The 12,853-nt window shown below is 45.7% G+C and overlaps 1 protein-coding gene across 8 annotated transcripts in view; it reads left to right on the top strand.

Annotated features, from left to right (window-relative positions):
• EPB41L4B (erythrocyte membrane protein band 4.1 like 4B) overlaps positions 1-12,853 on the top strand; it is a 129,041-nt gene that overhangs the window by 84,195 nt on the left and 31,993 nt on the right. For 5 of the 8 annotated variants that reach the window (XM_025432213.3, XM_025432216.3, XM_025432214.3 and 2 more), the window contains exons 16-17: positions 7,286-7,506; positions 10,206-10,324. In XM_025432213.3, the coding sequence (XP_025287998.1) occupies positions 7,286-7,506; positions 10,206-10,324 (340 nt within the window). The remainder of the gene's footprint in view (positions 1-7,285; positions 7,507-10,205; positions 10,325-12,853) is intronic. The other 3 variants (XM_025432215.3, XM_035697300.2, XM_025432212.3) reach the window with 1 other exon arrangement.

Here is a 12,853-nt window from a genome sequence, read left to right as displayed (position 1 = left end):
CTAACTGCCAAGGGTGAAAAAGAACAAAGAGAAGGAAACTGAAGTCCAAGATGAGAGAATAGTCGGGAACTACTTTGCTGTTTTGTAATTAGTTTAAGCCTGCGGGCTTAGAAAAATGGCCATGAGGAATAATGAGAGAATTTGCATATGTCATTGCTAAGTCAGCATCACTATGCTTTGAAAAACTATGGAATCTCAGGGAAATGCCAGAACAGACAGGGAAATGTCATACAGTTTCTTGAAAAATGAATTTTAAAAACTGGACTGATAATCTTGATGGTGATATTGAAAATCTTTTTTAAGCACTTACTTAAGGAAATAGTGTTCACTGAGTATAGCATGGATTTGCTCGAATAAATGGTGCTAACGTTTCCAGGTTCTTAGTAGGCTAAGAGCAAAAGGACTGTCTCTAATCTGATGAGGTAGAATTTTTCAGAAACAAAACTTTAATGTTGAAACATTAGATAATTTACAAACCACAAAAATAAGGACTATTAATATTCAACATCATTCTGGAGGCCTTACCAATGCAATAAGCCAAGAAAACAAAATAAGCAATAAATGCCAGAAAAGAAGAAGTAAAATGTATGTGATTATCTAAAATACAAACGAGATACAGTTAATAAAAGAGTTTAGCAAAGTGGCCAGAAGCAGAAATATCCTACTCAATGATTTTGTGTATCTAGTGGTATGGAATTAGAGAAAAGATAGTAATACGTGAAATCTTATTTTCAATTGTGACAAAACTGAAGTATACCTAGGAATTAAATTAATATATGTTGCTTACCTTTATGGAAAAGTCAAAAATTCTAACTGAAGGACATTTAAAAAGATCCGAGTAAATGGTGAAAAATACTCTATTCCTTATGAATACCCTTTCTCAAATCCAAATCAGAATTCCAATGGGATTTTTTGGTGGTAGCTTGAGTTGTAAAATAATCTGAAAGAATAAGCGCATAATAATAGTCAAGAAAAAAATGATATGGGTAAGGGAACAGGATTTGTCCTATCCGATATTTTAAAATATATATTAAAACAGAAGTAATTAAGACAATTTAGTGCTGGTCAAGTTATAGATAAATAGATCAATACAAATAGGAAAGATTTAGAAACAGCCATAAATACATGTCCAGTATTTTCACCATAAGCATCTCTACCACAAGCATTTTCGCTGCAAACATTTTCTCTGCATAACTACTTGGCTGTAAGGTAATTTTGCCCTAAAAGATAAAAATCATGAAAAATAAAAGAAGGGCATTCCTTTATTTTTTTTTTAAAGATTTTATTTATTTATTCACGAGAGACAGAGAAGCAGAGAGAGAAGCAGGCTCCATGCAGGGAGCCCAACGCGGGATTCAATCCCAGGTCTCAAGGATCATGCCGTGGGCCAAAGGCAGGTGCCAAACCGCTAAGCCACCCGGGCTGCCCCAAGGACATTCCTTTAAAAGGACATAATAAGGGCAGCCCGGGTGGCTCAGTGATTTAGCACTGCCTTCAGCCCAGGGCCTGATCCTGGAGACCCAGGATTGAGTCCCACATCAGGCTCCCTGCATGGAGCCTGCTTCTCCCTCTACCTGTGTCTCTCATGAATAAATAAAATCTTAAAAAAAAAATAAAAGGACATAATGAAACATGTGAAATTGATAAAATTTCAAAGACTTCAATGCAAAATATAAAATATTTGAACACATCAAAAACATATAGCATAGAGTCGTGGCAACCCTGCACAAATAACCGCTTTATTTGGTAGGTTGTACCTAAGTGCTTGTCTTCAAAGTCTTCTGTTCATAGTATTATATGTATTTTGGATGGGGGGGGCTTAATGATCCATCTCCTCGTTTGGCATTGCCCTAAGATTGGCATTGCCCCATCTTAGTTTTGTCACTAAGATTTCTTCTTTCATTAACAGAGGCATCAGTTTCCAAGTGCTAGGATACATATTTACAGCTGGGCTGTGTATTGTTTCCTGAAAGCCTTCCACACTGTTGTTTGTTCTTAGCATATTGTCCCGTGTCTGCTGCTAGATGTTCCAAAGTTCTATGGGAGAAGAACTGCTAATGCTATAACGCGTTCGCACTGAGCTTTGTTACCATTGCAACTGACGTGTCGTTTTCTATCACAGTATACAGTGTGCAGTCTGGCTTTACACTCTTATTTCACACTTCCAGTAAAGTTTTTATCACCGTATTTTCTATCAAGCTGACATCCGTAGTTATCGTCCACTAAATTAAGACCACCCCATCTACTCATTGCCCTATGGACCATTATGAGGGCTGGCTAAGATTTACAGGCTATAAAAATGGGAACTTTGCCAATGGAGCAATGAAACCAGACTGTCAGCCAGTTATTGTATATTTTACGGCAGAATTCTCTTACAGCCGATGAGATATGCAGTGGAAATGGGGTGGAAGTGTTTGTGGCAGAGGTGTGTATGGCAAAGGTTATTTACGGAAAAACTACCCAGAACAAAGTAAGGATATTGTGTGTCAGTCATGGGCAATCAGGAAAACTGAAACCACAGGAGGCATTTCTTACAGAGGGAGCTTCATACGGGGAATTGGTTACACAAGGGATGAAGAACTAGGAAGCTAAATTGGCCAGTGAGGCAACACTAGAACTAGAGCAAGAGGGACAAGGGGACAGAGAGGGAGGTAGCAGTGCTCCAGCCATAGGGAACTCACAGCAACTGCTAGAAACATCACCTGAGGCAGAAAGAGGGAAGCAATACCTTGGCTTACCCCTTTTTCCCACCTTCCAGTCTGCCAGTGCCTCCCACTGGCCAAGCCTACATAAAAGCCAGAGGGCAGGGAGCCTGAGAAATGTATTTCCTTGGAAACACAGCAGGTGAGGGCAGAGCAGAGCAGGGATCTGAGCACACAGGGAAAGTGAGAGGCACCTGCAGAAGATGGCATTTTAAGTTAGTGGGACAAAGATGAATTATTCCTTTGCTGATGTTGGGACAACTGGGTCATTTCAGGGGAAAAAAAATGAGAACTTTCCCTTAAAACATGCACAGAGATTCTTTTTCCCTGTTGGCTCTTCCCTGGGCTACATTAGGTGCCCCTCCTCACTTAACCCTCATCAAAGCACCTGTCACACGCCTTGGACTTGTTACCCAGCAGTGAGCTCCTTGAGGGCAAGGACAGCCTTTTGCTTGTCTCTTCACTCTTGTGCCCAACGCAGTGCTGGGCACAAGAGTTAGCCCTTAAATATTTATTGGATACATTGATATTTAATTTTATTTTCAACCTAACCAGTATTAGTTGAACACCTGCTGTGTGCTTAGCACAGCAGAGGATATGAAAACATATGACATAACAGTCTCTGTTCCTACTGTGTCGTTGGGAAGGCAAGATGTGTACACAAGGATGTCTCAGGCAGTGAAGTTCTGAGGAGGTCTCAGGATTTTCCCGATGAGTGCATTCGCTGCCTTAAATAGAAGCCAAGACAGATGGGAAGACGTAGCAGATGGGCAGCAAGCAGAGAGGCAGTAGTCCTGGATTGTGTCCCAGGCTCAGCCAGTTGCCCACGGTATGACCCGGTCACCTCATTCCCCCAGCAGGCCCCATTTCCTCATCTGCAAAATAAAAGGGTTGGACTGGGGCAGTGCTTCTCAGCCCTGGCTGCCCCCTCGATGATGATTGTGTAACTGGTCCGGGGTAGGGGCTAGACATTGATATTTTTCAAAATCTTCTCTGGCGACTTTTAAAAATCAATTTTATAAAGATAGAAGCTAGTATCATACAATTCGCCAATTTAAATTGTACAGTTCAGTGGTTTTCAGCATTTCCACGAAGTTGTACAACCATCACTAAAATCTAATTCTAGAACTTTTCCACCTCTCCTAAAGAGACCCTGTATCATTAGCAGTCACTTCCTGTCCCTCCCCTCCATCCTCCCCAGGCCTAGGTAACCACTAATCTACTTTCTATCTCTATGGTTTTGCCTATTCTGAACATTTCTTACAAATGGAATCCTCAGCATGATGTTTTTCAAGGTCCCTTTACATCATAGCATGGATCAGTGTTTCATTCCATTTTACGACTGAATAATATTTCATCATATGGCTGTGCCGCATGTTATCTGTTCAGCGGTTGATGGACATTTGGGTTGTTTCTACCTTTTGGCCACTATGATTAATGCTGCTATGAATATTCATGGACAGGCTTTTGCATGGACATGTTTTCATTGCTCTTGAGTATATACCTAGGAGTAGAATTGTTGGGTCATGTGGTAACTCTCTGTTTAACCATTTTGAGGAACTTTCAGGTGTTTTCCCAAAGCAGCTGTACTGAATGTACTGAATGTACTTTTGCATTCCCACCAGCAGTGTGTGGGAGTTCCCCTGGTGATTTTAATATTCACATAAAACTGACAGAGGGTCTCCATTTTTATAATTCTGTGATTTCTTATCCAGGATTTGATCCCCAGAATTTGGCTGAGCTATTGAGTATATGGTACAATTGGCTTCAAGAGCACCCTCTTCATCCCTGGCCTTATTTTTGAGAGAAAGCCCTGTGAGTTCTGTGTTCCAGCTCCGGACCCTGCCCTGGTCACAGTTCTGGCAGTGGATTCTGGAGGATTATTCTGGAAAATTATACCATTATTATACTAATTGTAATATTTAGTAAATAATGGGACAGTAATATTATTAATATTATTATAGTAATACTATAATACCATAACAATGAATATGTTACTGATATTATAATAATATTATTAATATTTTAAATAATTATCCCATTACTCAGTATGCAACGCATTTTGATTGAGCATGCTGGGGTCCCAGGGTCTCTCTCCCGGTCCTGGGCACACAGGTAGCCCTCTTCTTCCGCCCCAGATTTCTTCTTAACTGCCAGCCCATGGAAGCAGAGGTGGAAGCCTACATACCCCTCTTCCATCACCCTCTGAGGAATCAGGACTTGTGACCTTCTTTCCAGAATGCCAGAAGCCTCATGAACCTCAGTCTCTGTTGACAACGAGCATGGAGCTGGTCTCATTTCTTGAACTTTAACCAGTGGTTCGCCCCAAGGCTCTGGGGCTGCTGAGTGCTGCTGGACCCTCTGGGTGGGCTTGACCTTCTCTGGGGTCCCTGCAAATAGGGCAGATACAATTCTCATGGATGCCATTTACATCATAGACGATGTGAACTGCACCTCTTTAGAGTCCATGAGGCCATGAGCAGTGGTTTCTTTAACAGACCCACAACTCCATAAAAATCCATGAACTAAGATCTCCGGGATGGTGGTCCTTCACGTGAATGAGCTGAGGGAGCTCCCAGGTCATCCCCCTCCTGCTTAGAAACCTTTGCTCGCCTAGACACCCTTACCCTGACAAGATTCAAGCAGCTTCTCTGACCCCTTATTTCTCTTCCCATTTGTCTTGCTCCGTCTTCCCCATAAGTAGCTGTGAAAGGAAAATCACACATGCATATTTCATTTGACTTGTTATTAAATGCAATTTATCACTCCCTGCATATATATTTATTTCCCTGTTTAACTTTTCACTCTGGGTTTCCTTGAAATAAAAAATCACACACTCGTAACTTGGAAAGACAAGTACATGATACCACTACTGTAGCCCAAGTCCATGGCAAACATCACTAATCAATCACAGCCCTCTCTCCTCCTGAGCTGGGCACAACCTCAGAATCCTTCTCAATCTTACTTTCCAAGCAAAGGGTGAGAATCACTTGGAGCTGGCATGGGAGATGGTGACTATTTGCCATTCCTCAGAAGGTCTTACTGAAAGCTTTCCAACTCCACCTCCAGCCCTAAATGTGCACCAGATCTCTGCTAGGGGACATCTTGCCCCTTGGGTGTTCATTCTCACACTCAGGGTAATTCAAGAGGAGCCCTAAGTAGGGAAGCCCCTAGAATCCTCTGAGGCTAAAGAGAATTTTGTCTCTCCTGAGACCTCACACTCTGTGTCTCTTTAGGACAGATAGTATTTTCAACATACATGAGAGACAGGAAAAGAATGCCAACGGGCTTTGGCATCCACATAGCTGTTGTCAAATTCCAGATGCACCGCTTCATGAATCCTTCTTCCCTCCCTTCCTCTCTCCCTTCCTCAAGAACTTATGGAGTACCTACTACTGTACCAAGCGAAGGTCTCGACATCCATAAAGTGGCATCATTTAATGTGAGATGGCTAGTACACTCCCTGGGACGGAGCAAGCCGTAGGTACACAGTTGGGAGAAAGGATGATTTTCAGGCCTGGAAATGCACCCAGCATCACCTGACCCACCTCCTGTCGCAGAGGAGGAAACCGAAGCCCAGAGCAACTGCCCCAGGTTCCTGCACAAGGTTGGGACAGAACTAACACTAGAGCCCAGGCCTTTCAACTTCCACTCGGTGCACCTTTTGCTGCCCCTGTTACGGGCTGCTTGGGAAGCTGGACACCCTTGCGTACGTTCCGTGGTGGGGAGGTGAGGCTGGCCTGTGAGCCCGAGAAGCCGAGTCACGCCCGATTCCACACCCTTACACACACGCACACGGTGTGAACCTGTCCTGAGCCCCGGCTCCGGAGGCGGCCCGGGGCATAAGCTCGGCGCCCTGGCTACGGCTCTGCGGCCTGTGGGCTGCACGGGACAGTGGAGGCAGGAGGAACGGGGTCTGTTTCAGGAGTCTAAGCCGGCGATGACCGATGACATGGGCTCCCTCTAGGGTGGTTGTGGTGGAAACGGAGAGAACAAGTGGAATCGTACCCTTAGCAGGTGTCTTCTGTGCGGTGGGGGGTCAAGACTTCTGTGTGCGTCATGATCTTGGCCCGGGATGGCTAACAGATTACTTGCTAGTATTGCTTTTTATTTCCTCCGCCCACTTAAGGGATGTCTTTTCTTGAAGTTATTTGGCTTCAAATTCAGCATTGAGTTAAGGTGCAGGGTCTCTGATATACGCAAATGTCCACCTTCTACTTTGAGCGCGGTGTCGCCATCGTGTCCTGTTTCACGCAAACCCCGCAGATCTGGTGGGTGAGCCCGTTTCTCTCGGTTGTGAAGGGCCAGAGAACGTCTTTGAAAGTACGCAGGGGGCAGCCCAGGTGGCGCAGCGGTTTAGCGCCGCCTTCGGCCCAGGGTGTGATCCTGGAGACCCGGGATCGAGTCCCAAGTCGGGCTCCCTGCACGGAGCCTGCTTCTCCCTCTGCCTGTGTCTCTGCCTCTCTCTCTCTCTCTGTGCGTCTCATGAATAAACAAATAAAATCTTAAAAAAAAAAAAAAAAACGCACGGGAATGTCAAGACACTTTCCTTTTCTAAATCCTGACTTTGACACCCTCCACAGCTTCCCGCTCCCTTCCCCAGGGCTCAGCAGCTCCGACCGGCTGCCCTTCGGCATCGAGGAGAACGGAGGCACTGCCCGGGCCTCGGCCAGACACCACCACCATCACCACCAGCACCAGCATCAGCACCACCCCAGCTACGGCCTCTCGCTGACGCTGGACAACAAGGAGGGGCCTGCGAGGTCTCCCAACTCCTGCAGCAAATCCCTTACGAGTAAGTCCAGTAAGTTGGGGAGGGGAGGGTGAAGGGAAGGGAGGGATGCTGCAGGGAATGGACAGCTTCCCTAGAGCCCCAAGACCTTCCAGAGCAGCGCAGAAAGGCAGTCACGTCAGAGCTGGGTTGCCAGGCCTGGGCCAGAGCAGACAAGAGCCTTGTGCATTTGGGGCGTCTGGGGGGCTCAAAGGTTGAGCGTCTGCCTTGGGCTCAGGGCGTGATCCTGGAGTCCTGGGATCGAGTCCCATGTCAGGCTCCCTGCAGGGAGCCTGCTTCTCCCTCTGCCTGTGTTTCTGCCTCCCTCTCTCTCTCTCTCTGTCTCTTGTGAATAAGTAAATAAAATCTTTAAAAAAAAAAAAAAAGAGCCTTGTGCGTTTAAGCAGGAGCAACTGAGGGATCGTGGTTTACCAGTAAACTTTAATTTAATTCCACTGTCGCAATTCCGTCTCCACCGCACACCTTAGCAGTTCCTACTTCCACTGGCTCAAGTAATAGGAAGAGGAGGGGGGGCCAGGAGGCTGGAATCTCTGCTTTTCCTGGTGACAGGACAACCTATTCTGTCCCATTTCAGACATCCCTCTTCTGTGAGCAAGGTGATGCCAGGGAGGACCAGGTGTGCACCCTTTCAGATCCCAGTGAGAGAGGTTGTGGAAATGGGAGAGTAGGCAGCTGGAAACATTTTAGCAATAGGATAGAGTGATTTTTATATCCTTTAAAACTAATTTAAAAATGGGCTTGGGTTTTGTATGATTTTATTTTTCTAGAAGCTCGCTTTTCTTATGCTTTATTATCAAAGAGTTGATCAGTGACAGACCAGAAGGGGAAGAGCTGGTCCTTTTTTTTTTTAAGATTTTTTATTTATTTATTTATTTATTCATGAGCGACACAGAGAGGCAGAGACCCAGACAGAGGGAGAAGCAGGCTCCATGCAGGGAGCCGGATGCGGAACTCGATCCCGGGAGTCCGGGATCACACCCTGAGCCGAAGGCAGACGCGCTTAAGCGCTGAGCCACCCAGGCATCCCAAGCTGGTTCTTTATCACATATGATGTGCAAGAACATTGAGCCAGAGGCAGGGATCAAGACACTTCGATTCTGGTTTTCATTATTGAGCTGTGTTCCCTCTTGTACCCTCAGTTTTCTCATCTATGAGATGGGGGAGAGGGTATCTGGTGGATGGCCATGGACTCTTCCAGCTCTGACATCTCATGAGTCTGGGTGGTGAAATGGTGAGCTGATGAGGAGGCTTCAACCGTAGACCACAGGGAACAGTTCTGGGTTGGCTGAGTCCGAAACGGAAATTTATCATTCACGTGGTGTTGGTGAATCAGAACTCTGCACCCCCATCGCTATGCACCACACTGCCTCATCTAGGCTGTGCCTCATCTTTTTGTATCCGGGTATCTGTCACAGCCCCTACGGGGCACCTCCTCCAACGCAGTCTCCATCTTATAGCTGCCAGAGTGAGAGCTCTGACCAAATGCCTTAAGACCTTTCAGCGGTGGGGCATCCAGGTGGCTCAGTGGTTGAGCATCTGCCTTTGGCTCAGGTCATGATCCCAGGGTCCTGGGATCGAGTCCCGCATCCCTGCAGGGAGCCTGCTTCTCCCTCTGCCTGTGTCTCTGCCAGTGTCTCTGTGTCTTTCATGAATAAATAAGTAAAATCTTAAAAATAAAAAGGGGGGGGCCTTTCAATGGTATGTCACTGTCCTGAGATCAAGCCCACCCTTCTGGGCATGGCCACACGCAGACCTTCCCCGCCTGGCCCCTGCCGAGGCCTTTGGTCTTCCCCGAGTCTTCACTACAGTCTAGCCACACAAAACTACTCCCCTCTCCCCAATTACTGTGCTGTGTTCTAGCACTATCCTTTGCACCTGCTGTTCCCTCTGCCTGGAAGGCTTTTCTCTACCCTAGTGAATGCCCACACATTTCTTCAGGAACCAACTCAAATGTCGTGGGTGAAACTTTCTCTAACACGCCTTTCTGGTTCCCGGCTTTGGAGCACCTTCCCTTTTGGCCCTCTAGCAACTACATAACCTTTGATGTCTGCACATGTCTCTGTCTCCCCCAGTAGACTAGAACTATGCCTCGTTTATCTTTTGATTCCAGCTGCCCCAATCCCAATTGCAAATGATACTTGGCCCAAGCTTTAATATGTAATGAATACTTAATAATTAATAAAAACTTCTCTGTATAAATGGGTAAATACTACCCAGTGGAAAGAGTGGTGGCAAACTAATCCAAACTAGTACAGAAATCAAAAATCAATGAGTTTGGTCTTAGAAACATAACACAGTTTTCAAGGGCACCTTCTTCCTACGCCTGTTAGCCCAAACACTCATCTTTCTAATTTGCGTAGCGTTTTCTCGTTAATAATGCATTTGTAGTTAAATGACCTCACCTCATATTCACAGCAGCCCTGTGGGGGATGTAGTTTTATTTTCATGTGAAAATGGCCCAGAGGCTCAGAGACATGAAGTGACTTGCCCAAGGCCACCCAGCTCGTCTGTGGGGGAGGTAGGCTTTGAAGCCTTGATTTTGGCTGTTTTCACAGCGCATCAGCTGGTGCGTATTCAGGGAATCGGAGGGGAGTGGAGAAGGCAGGCAGAAATGTGCTGGGGGGTCAGGGTCAGCATCTTTTATCACGTCTCTCTCTCTGTCCTTTCCACCTTTTCTTCTTCATCACCACCCCCCCTCCCGCCACTTGTAGAACTGAGTCCAGGAGCACCTGCCCTGTTCAGCGAGGCTGCCGCCCATCTGAAGAAGCTGGAACTGGAAACCGTGAAGGCTGCTGGCCCCTGGCCTGCTCTGCACATCAACATAAATAAGGTACCGGGGACCAGGGCTGGCTGATGAGCCTGGATCTGGGGACCGTGTCAAACCTCTCCTTATTCCCCTGCCCCACCTCCTAGATTACATGCCTTTGTCTTGGAGGGATCTCTACTCAGTTTTTCCTAACATTTCTGCTCAGTCTCCTAAAAGCAGAAATTCACTTACACTCTTTTTGGCTGAATTACAGCGCTGGGAATTGCCCTTGGTGCTGAGTCTGACAGGCTGGATCTGCTAGTGACCTCTCCTCCTTGACCTCAGTGAGGAGGCGCCCACGTTTACCTCTTTCTGTCTTTACCCGTCTGTATTGGTCTGCTCAGGTTGCTATAACAAAATACCATAGACAGGGTGGTTTAAACAATAGACATTTATTTTTCATTGTTCTGGAGGCTGGAAAGGCCAAGATCCAGGTGTCAACCACTTTGATTCCCTGGGAAGGGCTCTCCTCTTACCTTGCAGATGGCTGCCTTCTCATTGTGTCCTCACCTGCAAAGAGAGCTCAATTTTTCTTTCTTCCTTTTTAAAAGATTTTATTCCTAAGTAATCTCTGTACCCAGGGTGGGGCTTGAACTCACAACCCTGAGATCAAGAGTTGCATTTCTACTGACTGAGCCAGCCAGATCTCTTTTCGTCCTCTTATAAAGCCACTAATCCTATGACGAGGGCCCCATCCCATGACCTTATCTAAATCTGTTCACTTCCCAAGGGCCCCATCTCCAAATGCCATCCTATGTGGGGTAAGGCTTCAACATATGATTTCAGGGGAGACACAGCACCCTCTCTCTCTCTCCCTGACAGCACCTGGCATAGTAGGTGTTCAATAACTGTTTGCAAATGGAAAGAAGGGAAGGATTGAAGGAGGGAGGGAAGGAGAGAAGAAGAGAGAAAAAGATGCTGGGAGCAAAACTCTCCTTTGGCTAGACCTGTTCTTATATCCAAATGAACAGCCTTATGAAAGCCAAAGTTTATCCTACAACTGGAGAATGTCAGTACAGGATTCAACGTACGATTTAGTTCAACTTTCTTACCACCTGAGATCAGAGGAAGGGAAATTACTTTCTCAAGGTCCCACAGCTGGGGCTGAATCAGTGCGTCCCTCACTCCCGGTCCAGTGCCTCTGCACTTCAACATGCCTCTTCGTTTGCACACCAGGGTTTCTCAGCTTTGACACGGCTGACATTTTGGGCTGTGCTTGTTGCGGAGGAACTGTCCTGTGCATTGTAGAATGTTTGATGACATCCCTGGATTTCACCCGCTAAATCTCCATCAGTCTTGACAACCAACCTTGTCTCCAGACACTGTCACATGTCCCCTAAAGGGCAACATCATCCCTAGTTGGGAACCAGTGTTTTACACATATTTTAATTTTTAAAATCCCCAAAGCAGTGTCTTTCACTTGTGAATTGTTTCTTCCACTCTGATGCTTAGCTTTGCCCTTTTCTAAGAGGGCATAGGAAGTCGGAAGATCTGGCCCAGGAAGCTCTACCTCCTTATGCACGCTGGTGAGCATGGAAAGGTTACACTTCCTCCCTGGGCTGTTTCCCCACCACAGCCAACCCTCTAGCCTACACCAGATTTCCAGGATTTCTCAGAGCACCGTCATTTCCTTTCATTCCCTCAAAGGGCAGCCTAAAGTCCCTTTGACAACATCAATGGCCCACTCACCCTCTTTCTCTTCTATACCTACGTCCCTGATGGCCAGCTGGAAAGAAGCCCTCCTGTAAAATAGCACTGACATTCACTCAATCCATGAATGCTTATTGAGCAGATCTATACTAGGTGCTAGGGAACCAACCCAGTGTCTCACATACCCCCTGCACTGATCTTCTTTCTCTTAGTCTGTTTTCAAACTTTTGTTCTGCAATCCATACAATAAATGGTTTCAACAGGCTTACCTAGAGTTTGGCAGAAACCAAAACTATTTTTGCAAGGAAATAAGCAGAAAGCAAGCAGCAGATTGCTCACAAGCTCTATGTAATTTGTAGTTGCCATGAATATCGGTGGGCCATCAATAGTAGTGGCTTGCTCTGGGTTAAGGTATATCTGAGACAACTGTGGGTTACTGAGCATTTTTTCTCCTTCTCTTGAAGAGATACATCAGTGAGCAAGTGGGCTAAAGTGATGTCAGATAACTTTGAGTTTGTCCTAACACATAGACAAAGGATGTTACTTCATGCTACAATTCTTTCTCCTTAATCAAACATTCTGTGCAACAGAGCTCACAATTTTTTGTGACATCACAGTTGGCAACCAATGGCTTCAATGGCTTTCAGGGTTTTTTTTCCAGTCTCAAGGATCAAGAATCCTCTGATTCTTCAAAGATTTGGTAAGTTCCTGTTCTCGATTTGGTGGTGAGGAGACCTTTCCGTTGCCTATGTCCAAAGTTGTGCCCGAAATTATCAGAGGAATTTAAATCTCACCAGATTTCAGTGTATAAACAATTTTATAAACAACTAAAAAATGCATCTGATCATTTCTTTATCCCCAAATGACTTCCCCAAACAGATGGACTGTTTCCAAATGTAATCA

The sequence above is a fragment of the Canis lupus genome, chromosome 11 (genome assembly GCF_003254725.2).
Source record: "Canis lupus dingo isolate Sandy chromosome 11, ASM325472v2, whole genome shotgun sequence".
Taxonomy (NCBI): Eukaryota; Metazoa; Chordata; class Mammalia; order Carnivora; family Canidae; genus Canis; species Canis lupus.
Note: the sequence above shows the minus strand (reverse complement) of the source record. Positions and strands in the feature narration are given on the sequence as shown.